Here is a 21,572-nt window from a genome sequence, read left to right on the forward strand (position 1 = left end):
TTAACTCATCCTTTTGCAAGCTCTTTGATACTATTTTAATTACAGGCTTGTGCAAGTTTTTCCTTGGCACTTCTGCCTCATTGTGTCCTCTCCTGTAACAAACCCCTGGAAAGCACAGGTGAGCAGTGATTCCAGAGGTTTGCAACTTGCAAAATCCTAGAAATCCTCCTGGGAAAACAAGGGATTACCGTTGCTCTCCCCCAAAACATTAACATCTTCAGGGGCCGAACTTTTCCAGGAGCAACCAGTGGAGCCGTGCGTGGTGAAGACCTCTCTGTGCCCCTCAGCCCCTTCCCAGAGCTGAGTTACTTCTGCTGGGGGGTTTCGCCCAAGCCCCGCCCGAGGGGCACAGCCGCAGGCACCCACTTTCCCTTTCGGAAAAGTTCTTCGTGAGAGCGGGGCCCTTCCAACAGGGTCACGCACCGGCCCCGCGGCCGGGGGTAGCGGAGAGGGACCGGGGCTCGCACGTGTGGCGCGGGGGGGCCGTGCCGGGCCGGGCCGTGCCGGGGGCGGGGAGGCGGGCGGGGGCCGGGCCGGGGCGGGGTGTGCGAGGGCGCCTGCGCCGGCGGCGCGGAGCGCGGCGGAGCGGGACGGACCGAAGTGTAACAAAACAAACGGGTCTTTGTATTGCCTTAAAGGCGCCGCGCGCCGCCTCCGCGCCCCGCGCAGCACCCGCGGAGAGGGGCAGCAAAACAGAGCAGCAGCGCGGGAAGGCGAGGACCAGCCGGATTTGCTTTTTCAGAGCCTTTTTTTTCCTTTCCTTTTTTTTTTCTTTTTAAATTTTTTTTTAATACACGGTAGAGGGACGGCGAGAGGCGGGCGCGCGCCCTCCGCGGGCGCGGAGCCATGCGGGCCGAGCGCGGCCGGAGCGGGGTGCGGCGCCGGCGGTGATGGCTTGAGGGGCCCCGGACCGGCGAGCGGTCTATGAGGCAGCCGGTCGGCGCCCCCTGCGCACCTGCTTATCGCGCTCCCGCGGGCGCGGAGAGCCGCGCAGCACCATGTCGCGCGTCGTCCAGAAGAAGAACCACTGGGCCAGCCGGGTGCGGCAGTGCTCCCTCACCCGCGGGCCCGGCGGGCAGCTGGGCTTCGTCCTGCTCGGCGGCGCGGAGCACGGCGAGTTCCCCTACGCGGGCGCGGTGGTGGGAGACGGCGAGGCAGCGCTGAGCGAAGGGGAGCTGCTGCTGGAGGTGCAGGGGGTCCGCGTCTCGGGGCTGCCGCGCTACGACGTGCTGGAAGTGATCCGGAGCTGCAAGGACCCCATCGTGGTGAAAGCCGTCCGACAAGGTGCGAGCGGGGACGCGGGGGGACCCACTCCGTGCTGCTCACGGGGCTGCGGGGGAGGCGGAGGGCAACTCCGAGAGTGCCGGGTGGCCAAGGGCGAGATGTGGTACAGAAGTGAGATGGGAACATTTGCACTTTTACCGTGTGCACTTCTGCACGGGAAGAGTCCGGACTCAGTCTGGAGTCTCCCTGCAGTTTTCTGGCCTGCGCTAAGCACCGCGAGCAGTTGCGTGAGACTTTCCCGAAGGTACCGCGGAGCCTCCAGTGCTCCCTGCGGGGGCACCCACAGGTGTTGGGGGGGAACCCTGGGTCCGGGACTGACCCCTGGAGCGGCCAAGGCAGAACCGCAGCTGGGGGAATGTGGCAGAGATTTCCTCCTCCAGCAGCTGAGCATCCTTTCGAGCAGCCGCGTTGCTGGGGGATAACTGGAGTCTTGTTCAAAAAGTGCAGCATGTTATTACCGGCTGTCTGCCTTGAGAAGGGAAAAGCTGTGACCCTCTTGCCAGGGCAGTTCCTCTCTCTGGCTGAAAGTCAGCTCGGGTTTGCCTTTTTTTTTTTCCTTTCCCTGATTTGCCCTAGGTGAGGGCACATCCGTGCTCCCAGCCCTGCTATGCACAGGTGAAGGCATGCGCAGGTAGCTCTCCCATTTGGCTGGGGAAGAGAATAGGAAGAGTCCTCTCATGCGAGATTGGAAAAAAAAAAAAAAGAAACCAAAACACTTCACATCCGTGTACACGTAACAGTCACTCAACAGGTTAGTGTAACAGGCCTGGCTAATGGGCTTGTAATTTCCAGGACAGGACTTGAGTTTAGTGCCAGGAAACTGTTAGTGTTGCCACAGCTGCTCTGGGGTTGGTTGTATGGGCAGGATGAGCAGGGCTGCAGCTGAACACCTGGAGATGTGCAGGGTGGAGAAGCACCCCAGGGTCAGTTCCAGTGGGAGGAAGGAAGGGAAGTTTTCTTCCTATCACCCAAGAGATTCCTTAGGGGAAAGTTTATTTGTCATCCAGACACGTATACCTCCCAAAGTTGAGGCTTTTGCTGTAGCTGGTGGTGCAAGAGGGTTTTTATTCTGTAGTTGGTTCAACCCAGCTGGTCACTGCAGACAAGATTCATGGCCAGCTGGCAGAACTGTCACCTGAAGTCTCATCCCTGGCCTCACCCATGAGCAGAGCCAGAGGGCTGCAGGCACTTGTTTCACAGTCATCCTTCAAACCTCCGGAGCTGGAGCAGATCGCAGCGATGGGGTGTCAGAGAGGAGCTGAGTCGTGGCTGGGCTGTGCAATCCCCTCTGCCACCTGCTCCCCTCCCGCAGGGCTAATGCCAGCTCAAACCTGCCTGGGAGCCGATGTCCTGAAGCACAGCTACTTGTTAGTGATTTCCAAGAGCCAGTAGAAATATTCTAGGAAACAGTGTCGAATCCAACACAACCAGCTTTCTTTACAAATGCACATTTTCCCTGCTGCATTTTCTCAGCTTCACTGAGGAGTGGGGAGGGAAACTGAGCCTGCTGGTTTCCCTGCCCAGGCGGGAGGGCAAGAAAAGTGTGGAGAAAAGTATGAGGAAATTAGGCAGCTGCTTTTTTTTTCTTCATACTGATTGTTTTAGCAGAAGTGTTAAAATACAGCTTCTGATGTTGCAATGTGATCAGTGTTGGTAAGTTAAGAGAGGTGTTTATAAAACTCCTTCCCAACCAAGCAATTTGTCATTAAACTTTTGGTTATTTTGGAAACACTAGTTAATCTAAATAGAAACATGTCATGGGAATATACCAGAAATGACAGACTTTAGTGGTAAATGTGTCTCAGCTCCTGGGTATGGTCAAAAGAAGGGGTGAGAGCTGAGTTTCAGCATACTGGTTGGGTTTACCTGGAAACTGGGTGAAAAAGGTTCAAAACCCAGTTTGGAGTCAGGGCAGGCACTTGAACCTTGGACCATCCTCATTCAGAAGTGAGAACCAAGTCCGTGGTTACTATGGGACTGCAGTTTCCTTCCCTCCCGCCCTGCCTTCTATTTTATTTTTTTAAATGCTTTATTAAACTGGAATATAGAATATACATTTATATATTTTTAAAATAGTTAAATATTTTTGTGGGCTGGAAGGCAGCTCCCTGTGCCACTCAGTGATAGCCTGGTAACTGCACACTCCTCTGCACAGAACAGGGAACTCCCTCATGGATCAGGATCATAAGTGTAGAAAAGTAGAGTGTTTTAATTAAAATACATTTCTTTTCTGTTGATTAAAAATCTCATTATGGGGATGGCAACTGCCATTCAACAGGCGATGTGTGGCACTAGAGCAGAGAGTGAAGGAGTGTGAAGATAAGATTGTAATAACATTTTTAACTATGATTCTCCTCCTTTTCGCAGTTCTTAGTGCCTAATCAACTGGTGCTGAAGTGCTAGGGCAATATTAGCCTGGAAAGGTATACATTTTATTGCCTTGTCTATTTCGTTTGACATTTACAAGGCTGGAAAAACAGGAAATTTACTATAAATAAGTCAGTCATCTGCAGGCATGAACAGAGAAAATAACTGTTCTGACCTTGCACTTAGTGGAAGACAAGGGACTGGGATGTAAAACATAGGTGGAATAGGCTATGCATGGGATTTATCATTGAACTAGGTTTTATAGGTTTGCAGGTCTACATGCAGTATTTTGTTCTTGCTTTTGTGAGTTTGAGTAGGTTCCCACAAAGTACAAAAAGGGGGAACCTACCTAAATTCACTTAATTGGAATAACGATATTTAATACTGCTCATGTGGGATTTCTTAGTCCTTCGCTTAACCTGTGAGAAAAACTAAACTTTAATGAAGATTTTCCTTTCTTTTCCCCATATGCACCCTTTTTTGGTATTATGTTTGAGGCAAAAAAATGTACCACTATAGTTGCCTGTTTTGTAGAGAGAGATAGAGGAAGAATCTGCTGCCATGTATCTCAGTAACTTTCAGAACTGTCAAATGTGTGGAAAAAACCCTCAGTTAACATGTAGTGCTTTTATGACTGACTGTTTCCATCTTACATCTGTGCCTAAACTCTGATGAAATTGGCAATTAACTCCTGTGGAGTTAATAAATGCATTTTTTATTATTACTTGGTCTGAGAGTATAGAATTGATAGATTGAATTATAGGAGTAATGGTCACGTATTCTTGTTTAAAGCTGACATTGCCTTAACATGATGATTTCTCAGCTGTATTGTGAATATTGTACCTTCCTTGAATACATTTCATGTTTGTCAAAATAGCTCACTTGGATAAATTGATAATATATGATTCACTTGGATAAAACAAAATCGGGCATACTATTTCTTCTTATGTATCTCAATTAACAGAGTCCAGCACAACAGAACAGAAGTTTATCATCCCCTGTTATTCACAGGGGAAGAAGCAAGGCTGTATCTATAAAAAAATTGACTGCGTTTTGTTTAAGGCAAAGTATCTGGGTTTTCTTTCTCCCTCAGTGACAGATCGACACATTCAGTGAGATTCAGATTGTGGCCTTTAAGTTTTTTTGCTCCTTGTTTAGCCGACCTGTGCCAAGTCATACTAAGCCAAGCAGTTGGTATGGGAAACTGTCAAAGTTAATATGTTTGTACACTTATTTTTAAATTGTGGGCTTTTTTTTGTTCTCAGTTCCCTAAAAAGTCTCAGGATTCCAAACTCTGAATGACCAATTGCTTTGAAGGCAGGAGGTGCTGAGTTTAAGCAATTAAAGATTTTCATAGTGCTTTACAGCTGGGATGATCTCACAGTAGGGAGGAATTGTAGGTTTGTGGGTTTTTTTTCTCTTTGCCCTACACAGGGCAAACAGGAGCAGGCATGATCCCAAACAGAAACCGTCACTGTTTACCCAGTGCTATCAGCTGCATTTGTTTCTTTTCAAACATTAACTTGACCCTAAGATAAATTCTGAAATATGGTGCAGTGACTCAGCGCTTCAATGTCAGACTTGCATTTGTTACACGAAGCGATCATGCGATGTTGAAATTAGTTACATGCACTAATGTGAACAAAACCAGCTTCTTTCAAAGAGTTTGCATGAGCTGGCATTTGGACCTTTTTCTCTCATTTTTCTGAGAGCTCGTGAGAGAATTGCTGTCTTGGATTTTTTTTTCTTTTTGTAGAACATTAAAAATAAAAATGACACATCTGTAGATTTGTGTGTGTTCAGTAGTCTGGCAAACACTGGTAAGCAGAGTGTCACTTTGTTAGCGGGTGACATTGAACATCCCACGCTAGGTCGGCGGTGCCTCCCTGAGCTGCAGCGGAGCTGGCGCTGGGTTTACTGTGCGAGCAGCTGCCACCCTGGTTTAGCCCAGGGAAAGCTGTGCAGAGAGCGAGCTCTGGCTGTTCTTAGTTTGCTTCCACAGCATCATGCATGAGCTCCAAGGAGCATTTTCCTTCAGTCCTTGCATAGCTGAGTGCCAGTCACTTGCATGGTAAATTCTGTACGTTGTTTTTTCCATTTGACCCAAATTCTTTTAGGACCCAAGTGGATTTCAAGTGGAGGGAAAGATTTGCCATCCGAACATTTGGGTGACATTCATGCGTTTTAGATTTATAAGGCCTGTTTTCAACACTGACCCGCTGGGAGAAGCTTTGTGCAGGGCTAGTCACTACATGAAATAAAAAAAGGCAGAATCTCTTTTTTGCATTACTTCTAATACATTTTTCTACAAATCAGTAATCTTTAGAGTAGTATTGCATTTAGTAGTCATGACGTGCATGTCTGTGTACTAAATGCTATGATGAAGACCTTGTCTTTACTATGCGTTAATTTGCAGTGCAGTACTTGTCAGGATTTAGAAGTTGATCCTACTTGCGGCAAACCAGTTCATCCATCCTCTCCGGAGCCATGAGGTAGCACCCAGAGATGGACATTAGAGCCCAAGTGCCACATCTTTGCTGTTACCAAAAATTTCAGGAATTAATGTGATCCTTTTAGTGGCATGAAATGGGATTATGTTTTCCACAATAAGTTTAATATTTACACCCATTGAGATGGGACTCCAGCCTCCCTCTTTATGGCCGATCAGATCACAGAGCAATTAAATCACAATTATATTCTAATTATGAGCAGTCATTCAACATTGCAAAATAAGATGTTAACACCATCCTGCCTGCTGTTTCTGTTTACTTTTTAAGACCAAGTTACAACTCCTGCATGAGTGAATTATTGACCTGCCATTGTGGGATTTAAGATTAAGCTTCCATATGTCTTGTTAGAAATGCAGGAACTTCTTTTAACAGGTTTGAAAGCCAAACCATCAGTAGCTCATTGTATTCCCATGTTTGGTATTGTCATGTTCCTCTGGTTCAGGCTACAATCATGCATGGAGCTCTCTGCTTTTTCTGTATCTCTTTCTCTATCTGATGCCTGAGAAGTACCCTGCTCCTTTGGCAGTGTGTACCTGCACAAGGAACACGTTTGCCAAGGGCAGCTACATTAAGATTTAAAGATTTTCTGAGTAGCACTTGCCTGGTTGTGCAGAACTGATGGTTTGGGCCAACACATTCCTCATTTGTTAGATTTTAGCATCCTCAGCTTGGAGGTAACTGAGAAGATGCTGCTGCCTTAGGGGCTCTTTCTGTCGCATTACAAGGTGTGAGCTGTGGGCAAGGGTGGGATCCTTGGGACCTCTGTTGAGGTTTTTAAAAATAATTTGACCGAGTTTGTTATTTACATTCCTTTACTCTCATCCAGACACAGGCTATGCTTGCTAGTTATTTCAGGTGTTGCGGGTTTTTTTTACACTTCCTCTGACTTTGAGTGGAACGCATAAATCAATGCATATGAGTTTTGATCTTTGTTTGCTGCAAGTGACTTAAATTTCTTGGTTGAAAAGCACGGAGTACTGGTTCTGTATGAGCAAGTGCCACGAATTTATAGGAGGACTACGACGAGTTGGAGGCGAAAAAACAGCTGAAGACAGTGATCTTACCATGAGCAATCAGTGGTACTCAGAGGGCTGATACTCACACCTCTCCATCCTATCTCAGCTCCTCCAGCTCCACATCCCAACTCCTGGAGCAGCAAAATTCAGGATCCTCTCAGTCCATATTTCTTCTTTTTTTTTTTTTTTTTTCTAGCTCAGCTGTGGAAAAAAAAATGTTTTGCCTTTTAGGAACTGAGTATTAAGTGACCTGTTTGCACCAAGGGCATAGGAATAGGTCGACTCGCTGTGATGTACGAAGATCCTATCCGCTCCTGTTGCCTTGTCACCAGAGGCACCGCTTGCAAGATGGAGAAAACAGCAGCTTTTCAGGGCTGAGTGACAGTGCTGCTGAGCATGCAAGAACAGTTCCTGCAGAAACATAATTTCCACCACTATCATCATTTTCTCCGTCTCTCTTGACACTTGAGATTTTGTTTTCTCAGTTCATGTTTCAGTCTCGTGCGATTTGCTTTGGCTCAGCTGCTGCGCTGGTTTGACAGGTGAGGCTCCATGTCCTGCTAGAGCTGGCAGCCCCATGAGACCCACATATTCAGTGCATTTGTTGGTTTAAGTTTGGGGTTCCCCGCAAAGATCTGGTGTTGGGAAATAAACCTAAGCCTGGGCTATTGGCCAGAGTTTGTTTTCTACTGATCTGATAAGAGAGCTGTGGCTGCCTGTTTCCAGAGCAGCTTGGCAGCTTTTACTTTGGGCTGGTATGTTGGCAGATTTAGATTTTTATTTTTCTTTATTTTGCCTTTTTTGCTTTTCCATTACACCAAATAAACAGACCAGCATCTTGGTCCTGCAGGAGCAGCGTGGCTCAGGTTAGCTGGGATATTTTTGTTGAGATCCACCCTTCAGTTTCCAAAGGTCACACACTCCATCCATCCTCCCTCCTGTGACATTTCAAATGGTTTCCAGAGCTATTTCACTGCTATGGGCTGGAATGATGGCACTGCTCTCTCTGCTGGTCTGCAATCCTGACTTTGGCATCATTTGTGCTGAACTATTTTGTGTTAGTAATATTATTTAAGCCTTTTTTTTTCACTGCCCCTAGTAGACCTTGGAGAAACAAAGTAGTTTTTTTCTTCAGGTCCTGACGTTTTGGTTACATTTTTACAGACTTGGCTTTTGATTAAGAACAGTTCCTGTTTTTACATCTGAGAGGGCTTGTGTCATAACTTAAAAGAAAAATAAGGTAAAAATATTTATTGGATTTCACTGATTGTCTCCTATTAGACTAAACAATAGTGCTTATTACATAGTGTGAAAATAATGCAAACCACCCTGTCTTCATAATGGAACAGGAGAAAAAAGAAAACAAAACAAACAAAGCCTTTGGGATGACTTGCAAAGTGGAACAGATGCCCTTACAATTGGAAGGCATTTGAATAAGGAATCAATTTTGCATGGTTTGCTAGTCCTTGACTAAAGAGTTCATTGTCTTAGATTATACATCTGTAATTTTGAAGCCCTGAAGTCAGTGCCTCAGTACAATTAGGTTGGGTAGAGACCGACTTTTCTTTCTTCATATCCTTAATCACAGGGACTTGGTTTTTAAGGCAAAAACCTCGACTCTGGGATTTTCATTTAGTTATTAACAAAAAGCCTTTGAAAAAGAAGCTGCCTAAAACCCAGCCACTCCCTCAACACAAACAAAGCTGTGCAGATAGTGTACTTAAAAGAAAAAAAAAACCCAAAACTTTGATGTTCAACTTCTCCTATTCCAGTGGAGCAGATCCTTTGCTAAGTGGGTGTTAGTCCAAACCGATGACAGATGCAGATGTATTTTGGATGCACGAGAGAGAGAGGGGAAAGTTACCTCCCAAACAGGCTGAACTGGGCAGGTGAGGACCTGGGCTGCAGAATAATTGAAAAGACTTCAAAAGACAGCAGACAAGATGCCTGTTCTCCTTTCCCAAAGGTGCCTGCAGATTCCTAATTAGCAATATAAGTGGCAGAGGTACAAGAGGATCCTCCTGGGGCTGGGACCTGCAGAGGAACAGTTCACTGGAGCCTTGCTGGAACCAGGGGTGGCTGGAGGACAGGGGCGGGAAGAGCAGCAGGAGATGTGTGAGAGATAACAAATGCATCAGGTTGAGGAAAGATTTCTCTGTTCACTGCTGGATTTGTAACTGATGCTGAGGCCGTCTCTAAAAGCAGAGGTAGCTGAGTGCTTTCTGCAGGACCAGCTGATGACAGAGCAGTCTAGACCAACATGTTCTTCTTCGGGGAGCCCTAAATGCCTACAATGATGTATAATAATATAGAATACAACTTTGTCGTTGAATATCCTGTTAGGACATGATGCCTAAAATAGCTGGTGTTCCTCCAGGCTGCAGCCTGCGTGTCTCCTGCCCAGCATGGGGACGGCCGAGGACGCCTGGCACAGCGCAGCCTGGGGTGCCTGATGCCCAGTGAGCCTGGAGAGGAGAAGAATGTGGCTTGGCTGGGTTTGGGGACACTGTCTAGTCCCCCCTTTGCAGTGCTGGCACTGGTGCTTGGCAAAGGCCCTGTGGGACAGGACGCCTGATGGGGCTTTGGCAACCACCGGTCCAGCCCAGGCTTTGTTCTCTCCCTGTCCTAAGGGTGAAAGGGGGATTAGTTTGATGTAAAACAAAGAATCGTGTCCTTTTCTTTTCCCTGGTATGCATTTTTCCTTAAACAATGAAGTGACTAATATAGAATGTCTTGTTAATGTGCGCTGGTCGTGGTGAGCAGCAGCAGCCTGGCTGCATGAGCACAGCCCAAGGCTCTGCTGGTTCACAGTGGGGCACTTGCATTTGGCTGTTTTTGAAGAAAATCAGTAAGTTGTTTTATATTGGGAAAGGATGGCTTTTTTGTTGTTGTTGTTAGTTTGTCTTTGCCTATACCCTAGCAAACTTTTAATGTTTATTTTATGTGCAAATACTAAACTTGTTTAGCAATGGTATATAGTGTTTTGTCAACTTTTGTAAAGTATGCGCTATGGAGTCTTCCAGTCCTCCATGTCACCTACTATCTGCTATTATTAATCAAACTGTTTCCAAATGGATATCTGAGCTGACAAATACTTTTCTACATTTACCATAGCTGCATTACCTTTTGTTTGTTTGTTTGTTTGTTTTTGGTAAATGACAATGTATGGACAGGCTGAGATTCACCTAGTGTCACATGGAGGTATTTTTCTCTGAATTTAACCATGGCCTATATAAATCTTTCATGTGGCAGGAAACTTTGTTTACTACATGTGGATCGAGGCAATTAAACTCTCAATAATTGTCTGTCTGGCTTTCTATGGAAGGTGCGGAACTGCTCTGGGCAAAACCCAGGCAGGGTGTTGAGGACACCAGAGCTGTGCTGGTCCAAGAGTTGGCTGCTTGGAGAGGTTACATATAAGGGAATGTTTTATATCCACGTAGAGCCTACACCCAGCCTAAGAGGAAGAGCTTGTGAAAATATTGTGTGTCACCTATCAAATACTTTGAATTCTTGGGTGAGGCTCTTGGAGCACGTCACTGATGTGTGTATATGAATACAAATATATATATATATATATATATATTTCACTTTAGCATTCATATGGTCAAACACTGCTTCAATGAAGAGTTCTGGAATCTCATCTTCTTATCTGTCTCTCTCTATTTACTTCTTGTTTTTCTTTTCCTCCCATTCTAATCCTATGACTTTGGCAGCTCAGGCTGTTAAAGAGCCAGTGCCATAGATTTTGCCATAAGTAGCAAAAGTAGTTATTGGCACAACTATTTGAAAGCTGAAGACTATGAAACCACCACCATTATGGCTGAGAATGGTTCCCATGCCCATTTCTCATCACGAGATGCATGGGCAGCCTCTGATCCTGAAAAAAACATTTAAATTCACTTCTATGGTGTTCCTGTGGTAAAACCGTTTTAGCGATACTTGTCCTATAAATTATCTGAAGGAACATGATGGTTTGGAAAGACAGCTCGTTCATGAAACCTCTCTTGCTTTTTAAGTGGGCTTTGCGATATGGCTTCTGAAGGAGATCCAGATTCCCTTTTCCTGACAAATTTCTGGGGGCAGCTGCTGTCTAGACCTTTGTCTGGTCCCTGTGAGTCATTTTGAGAGTGCAAGAGGGGAAACTAGCGCGCACCTATAAACTTTACCTCGGAAAGGTGCCCAGTTTCGCTGTGCACGCAGGTCTCTGGCATTTTAAAGGCAATAAAGGGGCATTTAGCTCCCTCATTGCAGAGTCAGATGGCAGTTACTCTTTAACAGAAGGGCATTCCTTTCTGAAGGTGGCAGGGGTGGGAAATACATGGATCCATGATGGCATCTTTCAAGCCTGATGAAGTTTGGGTCCCCTCTTGTGCCAGACAGCACATGAACTCCGGAGAGTTGCTCCTGCCTAAATGCTTTGGGGAAGAAGAACAAGATCTAAAAAGACCCCAACTGATGTTTGGAGGGGGTAACCCCCAAAAGAGACCCACAAATCTCAGCTCCCCAGTGCTGTGGGGCTCTTCCCAGATCTGCATTAAAATGGGAAACAGACAAACTGCTTAGTTGGAGCAGCTCCCTTCTGCATTGCCCGGCTGTTCTGCTCAGGTGGAGGTTTGCCACAACAATCTTTCAATTTAAAAACACCCTGTAAGTTTTTTACTGTGTGCTTGTAAAATATGCCAAAGGCTGAAGTTTTTATCTGCAGAAGAGATGACCTAGGGACTATCGAAGGTGGCTTTTCCATTTATTTTTCTTTTATGTTGCCAATTTTCCAGTTGTACTAGTTGATGCTGGAAATACACACACACTAGTTTTTCCAGGAGCTAAATAGAGTCTCTTTTTTTTCCTCTTCTCCACATAGTTCTGATCTGGGATAGGATATCTTGGTCACATTGCAGACTGGTAAGCAGTTAGTGTGTAAATTTGGATCTCCTGAAGCTGTTAGACATGAGAAAAGCCCCAGTAAATATGAGAGTGATTTAAGCATGTGCTAACGTAACACATTGCAGAGGGCTTTTTCTGTCTGTATTTAAAAGATGCTGATAATCGGTGCTGAGGCTTGCCTAAACCAGTGTGGAAATTGCTGTTTGCCTAAAAGTCGGGCAAGTTGTTACAATCCCAAAGACCAAATTGCCGTTAAAAGGTTGCAGCGGATTAACCAAAATCTGTTTCAAATTGATTTAGTGTGGCTGGCCTGTAACTCAGCCTGGTCATCCGTACCCTGTGCTTTGTGCCAGTTTGAATCCTGAGAGCGAGCGGGTGGGTTGTCATTGTCTCTTGCTGGAACGGCGCTGCCTGCTCTCTCCTGAGGATGCTGGGGAAAACGAGGAAACCCTGGCCCCCAAACCGGCTTGTCACAGTTAACTTTTATTTTCAGTATTCTTCTCATTCTGTACAGCGTCTGCCGTGGCGGGAGCTGCCCGGATGGGATCTTGCCCCTGGCTGGGAATACAAGTATTTTTCCGCAGTGCAATTGAGTTGGCAGGGAAGGTTCCATCAGCTGCCTGGCTGGAACCCATTTCAGGAGGTGCTGGATATAGTAATTTGTTGATTTATTTTTGACAAGGGTTGTTTCTGCTGCCTGCAGCACCTCCTGCCCTGCTGGCCTGGAGTTGTGTGCTTACAAGGAAGATTAGAACCTTTTCTTTAAAAAGTTAGGGACTTTCTTAGCTATCTTTAATTAGAACTGCTGTTCCTCTTTTCCTGTATTGATTGCAGATAGAGGTAGATTTTACTGTAACAAACAGCCACACAGCTGATTTTATATGTACTTGTTGCTGCTCTGCTCCTGTTGCTCTGTTTTTCTAAACCTCAAGCATCTTCCCAGTGACCTGTGGGCTGTGTCAGGATAAGTCCCCTCACCCTGAGCTCCCAGCTGAGCACAGCATCACCAACCGATAAACAAAACTTCTTCCAGACCTCCGAAGGACAGACCTTTCACATATTCGGACACAGCAGCAGCAGTGCTGAATGCTGATAGCTGTCTGAACTGGTGGCAGAAACACTGGGGAATATTTATCGCATATTTATTTTTTCTTAAAATCCCTGATATAGAAGAGACCTCAGCATTATTATGTGTTGCAGTGGACCATAAAACTTTTTGGCATAAAAACATTGTTTCTAGCTCAAGTTTAGCAAAAAGATGCTCTCAGCTCTCTTTCAGCTATTTCACATTTATGCCTTGTAATATACAGGTGGACATTAAGTTGCCATGTTTACAGAAAATATGTCTGAAGTTTCCCCCTCTAGGAGGTAAATAGGCAGCTTGGTGAATATTGCTTGAAACCAAGTTAAAAAATACAGAATGGCATTTGCATTGTTTTTCCCTTCTCTCAACTCTGTATTTCCTCTTCACTGGTCAAATCAAATGTCAGTGACATTTCAAAGTCTTCCTGAATGGCAAAATTAGAAATATTCCTTTTCTAAGAAGACTGCAAGAGGTAGTTCAAACATTGCATGCAGCCACTCCGATAGGAAGTTGTTTAACTTGTCGAAATCTCTCTTTGAACTGCAGAACCTCTATTGAAAATGACAAATTGCTTAAAGCAGTTTCCATGTTAGTCTTTAAAAAATTCAGTTTCTTTCCATTCAGAACATGTGAAAGACATTTGTGCACTTGCCTGACTGTTTCTCTGTCCTGAGGCTGATCACACTTGGTGGCTTTGGACTTAATGTAATTTTCACATGCAGCTGCTCAGTTGGTTTTTTTTCCCTCAACTTTCTATTTAATGGGATTTTTTTCCCCCTCTTTTTCTCTTCTTGCTGTCTTAGCTTAGACATGAAAAATCAAATATCTCCCTGGTTCAGACTTTGGGGATCACAGGCAGAGCAGAGGAGGAATGCTCTAAGGTCTTTGCTTTGCTGAAGTAGTGTTCAGAGCTTTAAAAAATCCATAATTTAAGCTGGAAAGTCTGTGTCCACAGCCAAGTTGTAACACCCTTTAAAACAGTCAAGCATTGAGTAGTGTTAATGCTTCGCAAAATGACAAAATATCTTTTGCTTGAATGTTTTCAACTACTGCTCTGTAGCTGTCACTTCAGCAGAAGGATGTACACAGGCAGGTACCAGATGCAGAGCCATACAGTTGGCTGTAACTGCTGTAGAGGTAAAATTTGCTCAGTTGAAAACGCCTTTTTCTCTCCCTTTAAAATATATATAAATATATATATATATATATACACACATACATATATATTCAAGTTATCACCATGCTCCAGTGACCCTGCACAGAGCAGCATGCTATGTGGGATGTATCCCATTAGGATGTATTGCACTTGGGCTTGTGAAAGAAGAGGGAAGTACCTTAGTGTGGAAGAGAAGTGGGTCTCCTTAGCAATGCTTGATAAATGGCAGGCTCCAAAAATAAGGTGGAAATCATATTTCTGGAGCCTTAACAGGCAGAGCTGAGGCTTTCTGTGCTCTACCTTTCACCTGGAGTGAATTGCACCAGTGTATTAATTTGCAGAGCTGTCTTTTTGTGTCGCTCCAGAGATGGGTCTGTCTGCAGGTCCATGAGCAGAAGATCACGTGCATGTCCACTGGTGTCCTCCAAGCTTGGCTGGAAGGCAGGCTTTGGGCTGCACTTGGGTCTGTGAAACACAGGACACAAATTGTTCTCTTTCTGACTGGAAGGTGCTTTGCTATCCCATATGGCATCAGATGAAAAGAAATCAGCATTGCCCCATTGCTCTGCTTGAGACAGCCCTGTTGCTCAAGAGGGATGGTTACTGAGTTAGACAGCAGTCAGGAGGGGATTTGAGGACAATCCAGATGCTGTTTCTATAACTCGAAGGCATGTCATATACTGACACTTCTATTTTTACCCACCTTTTTTGTAATATTGTTTTTCTTTTATCTGCTATGATCCCTTCATTCTTGGCAGGTTTGGGCTGATGTGATATTTTGACTTTTTTTTTGGTAACTCTTTCTAGTTGCCTTTTAACATTTTGTTACAACATTACTTTGTTTCTAAAATGGTACTTTAAAAAGTAACAGTTACAAAGCTTCTAGGTTATGTCTTTATTTTTCTTCTCAGGAGTGTTTTTGGAAATTAACTTAGTGCCAGAATGATGGTGTTTTCTTTGGTGTAGGATGTGTCACTGCAGATTCAGGTGAGCTGTCCTCAGTTGCTTTCCTGTTGGAAATACTGGTTAATAGAATGTGTTTTAAAATAAAGTGTTACAAGCTGGTACCCACTGGTAAGAATAACCTGTGTCCTGATCTCTTCTAGGCAGAAGGCAGTTTATTCCTGTGAGCGTGGAGGATTTATATACCTTGTTTATGGTGTTTGTTGCCTTTTGTGGAATATTAGATGCTGCCTTTGCCTATTGTTATGTGAAGAAATGTCTGATCCGTTTCTGAACCCTGCAAAGTTCCCTGATATCAGGCATTACATATATATATATATATATATACACGGATATTAAGCCTGCCTTGCTGGCTGTTGCATCTCTGGCTAATAAAATCAGTGCATCCTAAATACCCCACAGATATTTATTACAGAAACAGCTTCTTTATTTATGTAAGGAAGTGAGGGTTTTAGTCCCTTTTCTGTTGCAATGTATTTGGGTTGTTTTCTGCTTGTCCAACAGCCAGGACTGTGTTGCTGTCATGTTCCCACAGTTTCATGCCTGTGGTTGATGTTTAACCTGTTCCTTTAATAATGGTGCCAGATTTATTCTGAAGACCTTTTTTCTTTCCTGCTCTCCAGTTGCAACCCAGATTAAATGCAGTCTCTTCCCAGCAGGACACTGGATTTAGTTAATATTCCACTGGAGGTGTGCTAATAAAAGTCCTTGTTGCTTGTATGGAGAGAAGCAAGCTCAATGCATTTGGCTTATTTAATATCTGGGGTCAAGAGAATGCACCAAAATGTAGGAGTAAATGCCTTTTAAAAGCAAAGTTGAGAACATGAGTGCAGATATCTGATCAACAGCATTTGTAATAATCAATGTACCAGCAAGATTTTTTTGTTTTGTTTTGTGTTTGAGGGGCCTGATATTTGGAGAGTACAACCCCAAATTTGGTTAGAGACCATTATCCTGCGTGGAGCTGAGAGGACAGACGGATGGTCTATCTCAGACTCTGTATTTGAAAGGGCCCTGTTCCACTTTGCTCACTGTCCCAGCTGGGACTGTGACAGTAGCGGCTTTTGTGGGGTTTACCGATGGCAGGTGAATGGCTGAGGATGTGATGCCTGGGGCTGCTCCTGGACATTTGCAAGGTCAGGTCTGATGGCAGCAAGGGCAGCGTCCTCCTCCTGCCCATTTCTGGGGGACTGCAGGGCTGTGGGAGCAGTGACCAGTGGCTCTGTGAACACAGTGAGTGAACACTTGTAGGGTTCAGGGTGTTCCTAGGTATGGGTATGGCAAAGCACACAACATTAAAATTAATGAGCACTCATGCAATTTTAACTAGAATAAAAACAGTTGCAAAACTCACCTACTGAATAACACCAAAGTCTGTTTTCCTGGGGAGAGATAGGTGTTTGTGGAGCTACTGAGGCTTAGCTCCTGCATTGCTTCCCCTTTCAAAGATGCCATCTTTTGATTTATCTTCCTTCTCCAGAATCTTCTTTCAGCCTTAAAAAGCAGTGCTTATCATCACTGTTGTCAGAAGCCTGTGCAGCAGTTTGAGTTACTGCCTTTCCGTTTCTAGTACCATGTAAGTGAACATAAATCTGTGTATTATACCAATTTACATTTGGTGGGATTTGCCCTGACATGTCCAAAGCTTCTGACTCCTGATTCTTCATATGAGCAACTTCAATAATATAGAGCCCTGGTGGCAAGACACAATTTTAAATAAAGTTCTGCAGGTAAAACCAGAAAGGCATGAACTGTGGTTTACAACTAAGCTAAATGAGGAGCTGAAATTCTGCTCTGCATATTGTCTGGAGTGCTGCACTCCTAATGGCAATGTGAGTTTCTGGCCCGTGCCGTAGCCAGGACAGGAGCCGTCTGGTGTGGGCTGAGTGCGGCGCCGGAATTTCACAGTGGGAAGAGGCGATAGCAGCAATTCCTCAGCTGCTTGCAGGATGATACAGTCTTGCTTTTCTCATGGGTACTACTTTTATTTAGGTCAGCCTGGCTTTTTGGATTAAAAAGTGTTTACGCATAGCACCTTAAGTTCTTGTTGGTGTGGTTTTGGTTTGTATTATTTTTTTTTTCCCTTTTATTTGTACTCTGCCTAGTGCGCCTCTCTTCATTCAAGAACAAGGTGGTTTTAAGGGGAGTGTAAACTGTAAAACTTCCATTAGCTCTATCAAGTGGTAGCAATGCACCCCTGCTAACATTGTGTAACACCTTGGCTTGAAAGTTTACTGCTTTATGAGATTCAAAAGTTTACTGCTTTATGAGATTCAAAGCTTTTTGCACCATATGAAAGGGAGGCTTTGCTGTAAAAACCTGTTCCTTACTAATCTATCTCTTCTTCAAATATTCTGAATTCAGATGCAAGCTATCACAGAACTCGCCGTGTGCTTTGTAGACCTGTGAAAGGAGAAGTTTGGTGTATGTGTGAATTACTGTGTTAAGTGAAGCAAGAAAACATGCTGTAGTTGCTTGATAGAGACTTCTGTCATTTGGGACTGATATTTTTCAAATAATTTCATTTCTCATTCTTGATAATGAGATTTTTAAGTATATACTGGGGCTGTTGAAATCAGTAACTCTAGAGGACCAGGTTTTAAGTGATACCTAGAATATAAAGTTTTGTTTGTTTGTTTTATTATTATTTTTATTTTTTTTAAATGAAGGATGTTATGTATGTGCACATAGTAGAAATTCATCACTATAAGGTCAGGGATAGGTCCCTGTACAGCTAGAAACTTTTGTGGGAGAAACTTTGTGTATTGCCAATTTTGGGCTAACACTTTGTTTTTCTTAAATAATTTTGTAATTCTTTTTATGGGTACTGAATTACTTTCGTGACACACCACATTGCAGACAAGGGCAAAAGTTTAGCAATCTGCAGCGCAGAAGGGCTGATTTCATTGCCAGCTGCTGATTCTGGCTGTGCAGCTCTTGTACCAGCCAATTAAAGCCACACTCATTACAGCCTTTGCGGTTTGGAAGTGAAGTGTTCCTGCCTTTAACTCGTAGTTTTACAGGATGTTGGTTTAGGCTGGAGGTTTGCTAAGCCTGAAATCTTATATTTTCCTCTGGTGTGTGCTCAAGCATTAGGGGAGGTGAACAAGGAGAACTACATGGAGAGTTGTGTACCATGGAATGGGAAGGTGTGTGTTTCGTTCTGACAGCATCATGAACCTGAAGTCACCTCCTAAAATATTCATGAAATACTGTAGTATCTGACGTACCAAGTTGCTGCAAATAGGAACAATCTCTGCTGCCGTGTCAGTGTTGAAAAAAATGTCTGGTGTTGTAGGAAGTGCTGAGCATCCCTTAGTGAGCATATTCCTTCAAGTCCTCAGGCAGAGATTTCTACCTGCCTCCTTCCTGGGGACTTTCCGCCACATTTGCAGATCATTTGGGGAAAGCTGCTGGAGGAAGAGGAGGTCCCATAGGGGGAAGAGGCAGAGATGGAAGAAGAATGTGACCCTCTGAGCTGTTACTATTTCAAGTCAAACTTAATTTTTAGCTTTTCATAAACAAATCTTTGTGCCAGCTTTTTATGTAGCTCTGAAGTCTGTTGTGGCTGCTGCTCCATGGCTATAACCTCCATGGGTGCCATAGGGAGAAGAGCCAACCTCCCCTTTCCAAAATGCCTCTTGACCCTCGGGAAGACCTTTGGGGAGGTGCTTTGTGGAAGGACAAGCATTCCAGCTCTTCTCAACATCGTGTGACAGCTTCTTTATTCGAGGTTAATATATCTAATGGATCAAGTGAGATGCTGGACTCCTTGCAGGTCACTATGGGAGGTGGTGCCCTTCATCTTGTGACCCAAAGAGCCATCTTTGCCTCCAGTACTTTCATATTTGACCTGGAAATGCAGTATTTGCTCTGGAAATGCAGAGTGCGGCATGGCCAGGGAAGCAGCAGGGATCCCATCTCTCAAGAGAGGATTAGCGATGTTTAGTTTTCTTACGGCATTACAGCCTTGTTGATTTTAACTTGGAAACTTCAGTGAAAACCACACACGATGCTGTGAAAATTCATACTTAGTAACTAGTAAACAAGTGACTGAACAGTTTGACTGACTCAGGAAACTCCCTCTAGACATTGTGGGGAGGAGGAGCTTTGCATTTTTCTTGTGCTATGTTTATTTTTGGTCTCGCCTCTAACATTGCTGTTAGTACAATTGCAGCCCTGCAGATTGAAGTCCCAGAATGAGGGAGAATTGAAAGAACAATGCTGCAAAGTGGTCAGAACCTCTAGGATATTGCAGCTGTGTCATGCTACAGGCAATTTAGTCCATTATTTGCCTGCCTGGGTACAGCTCAGTGCCTCAGCTCTTTGATTTCCTTGCACATCTCTTCTTGTCAGGGTTGATGTCTTCAGTGATGACTCTGTCCTTGTGACTTGAAGTGCTGTGTTTGTGATGCTAATATTTTTGGGTGTAATAGTTGTCTTTTTAGGCCTCTTCCTCCCAAGAGAATGTATTTTGCACTTTTTCTAAGGATATGTTTTGTTTCAGAGTGGAAAGAGAAGAAAGTAGTTTGAGTCCTTTACAGCTCCCATCACCCATATCTGAACCCTTATCTGAAGCTGGCATATCAATAGCGGTTGAGTGTTATTGGGTGTTAAATTTGGAGTTTTAGGTGGTGTTGGTGAGGATAATCTTGATGGTAGCACCTAATTGCAAGACCAGATAATTCACCCAAGAGCTCTCATCTTTTCAAGGAGGCTCAATTTTTTTTCCAGGGCTAGCTGTATTACTCTGAGAAGGGTATTTGATCTTTACATCAAATAATGGCTGTTGGGTTTTCTGAGTTGTCTTTTGCTGATAGTTAGTGAAAGTCCACAGAGATGTCAGAGGATGTTATTCAGGACTGCCTAGTTCTCAAAAACTCTTAGAAATAGCAGTTTCTGTTAACAGCCAGTGTGCAGTTTGGATTATATTTGGGCTATTTCAGAGGAAAGTTTTATCAGAAATAGCTGAATCTAAGGATATTTGTCTTCTGCAGTAATAGAATCTGTACCTGGTCAGCAATGAGAGACAGGTTGGAGCAGTTGCGAATGCTCACTGGCTGTGGAGGTGGGGAAGTGTCGCCCTTTTTGTGCAGGACAAAGCTCAGGCAGCAGCGGGCAGCCTGCGCCAGGCAGAGCATCGCTGGCAGGGTCTGGCCACCATGGGATGGGGAATGGGAGACCTGTAAATGGGCCATCCAGAGCAGGGATGCCTCTGCTTGGAGAAATGCTTATCAGCTTGCCAACCTGGTTGTCTGCTCCCCTGGACAGAGCTCTCCCCTCTGTGAGGGCTGTGAATGTGAAGGTAGCTGTTTAACCAACATACCTTAAGGCATACCCTCAAATAGTTACCTAAGAGCCTAATTCTGCATTTTAACCCCTCTAAGACTGGTTTTGCTTATCTGTGAGCAGGGGAGCTAATGCAGCCTTGGAGGAAGACACTGTGTCTGAGGGAGCATGTCCAGGACCCATCCCATGCTTGACACACATAGTTTGGTCAAAATAAGGTGATGCGGAGTGGACACTCAGCAGCATCATGCGTAACCTATGTCTTGGTAATTGTTAATGATCCTTGTGAGTCTTTTCATCTGAGCTGATTTGATTTCTGATAATGTGACTTTAGGGTGAGTGGGAAGGGTTTGCAGGAGGTTCCTAACCAGCATGTACTCTTGGGTATTTTCATTAGTGGAAGGGGCCAGTTAACAGAGGGGGAGATGAGGGGAATGAGGGGCCTGTCTGTGCTCAGACGCAGTTCTGCTGCTGTCGTGTGTACCCAGAATGTCACAGTGTGTTTGAGCTGTGGAGGAGGAGGCTGGTGTAACACCAGGAACTTGAAGAACGTATTTGTAGACCAACTGTTTTGTGTTTGGGGTTGTTTTGTTGACTTCTGACAAATTTGGGTGCTTAGAGAGCAACTTTTCTTGGCAAACATCAGCAAGCTCTGATCAGCTTTCTTATAACTGAACACCTTTCAACAAAACCAGCTGTTTTCCAGATGAACTGGTTGTTGGGTTTAGTTCATTTTTAAACAAAGCAAGATCTCTGGAGCCTGGTGCCCGTTTGAGTCCCTCTGTGATAACGTCAAAAGGTTCTTAGTTAAAATGCAGCTGAAGAATAATTTAAAACTACAACAGTGTGAGCAGGGGTGGTTATAGAAACTGTGGAGATCTGTTTCTCTACTTGGGAATCTTGGATTAAAGTATGTTGTTACAAGAAAATCCAAATGACAAGTTTTATTCAGTCTCTATTATTCATGCACTGAATACCTCTTAAGGCTCTGCAGAAATATGTCCTTTTCTAGACTT

At 44.4% G+C, this 21,572-nt stretch overlaps 1 protein-coding gene across 1 annotated transcript in view; it reads left to right on the plus strand.

The window, feature by feature from the left end:
- Positions 1-285: 285 nt before the first annotated feature.
- MAGI1 (membrane associated guanylate kinase, WW and PDZ domain containing 1) overlaps positions 286-21,572 on the plus strand; it is a gene marked incomplete at its 3' end in the record, with an annotated part of 339,889 nt that continues 318,602 nt past the window's right edge. The window contains exon 1 of the mRNA XM_080350590.1: positions 286-1,284. Within this exon, the coding sequence (XP_080206716.1) occupies positions 999-1,284 (286 nt within the window). The 5' untranslated portion in view covers positions 286-998. The remainder of the gene's footprint in view (positions 1,285-21,572) is intronic.

The sequence above is a fragment of the Nesoenas mayeri genome, assembly GCF_963082525.1.
Source record: "Nesoenas mayeri genome assembly, chromosome: 10".
Taxonomy (NCBI): Eukaryota; Metazoa; Chordata; class Aves; order Columbiformes; family Columbidae; genus Nesoenas; species Nesoenas mayeri.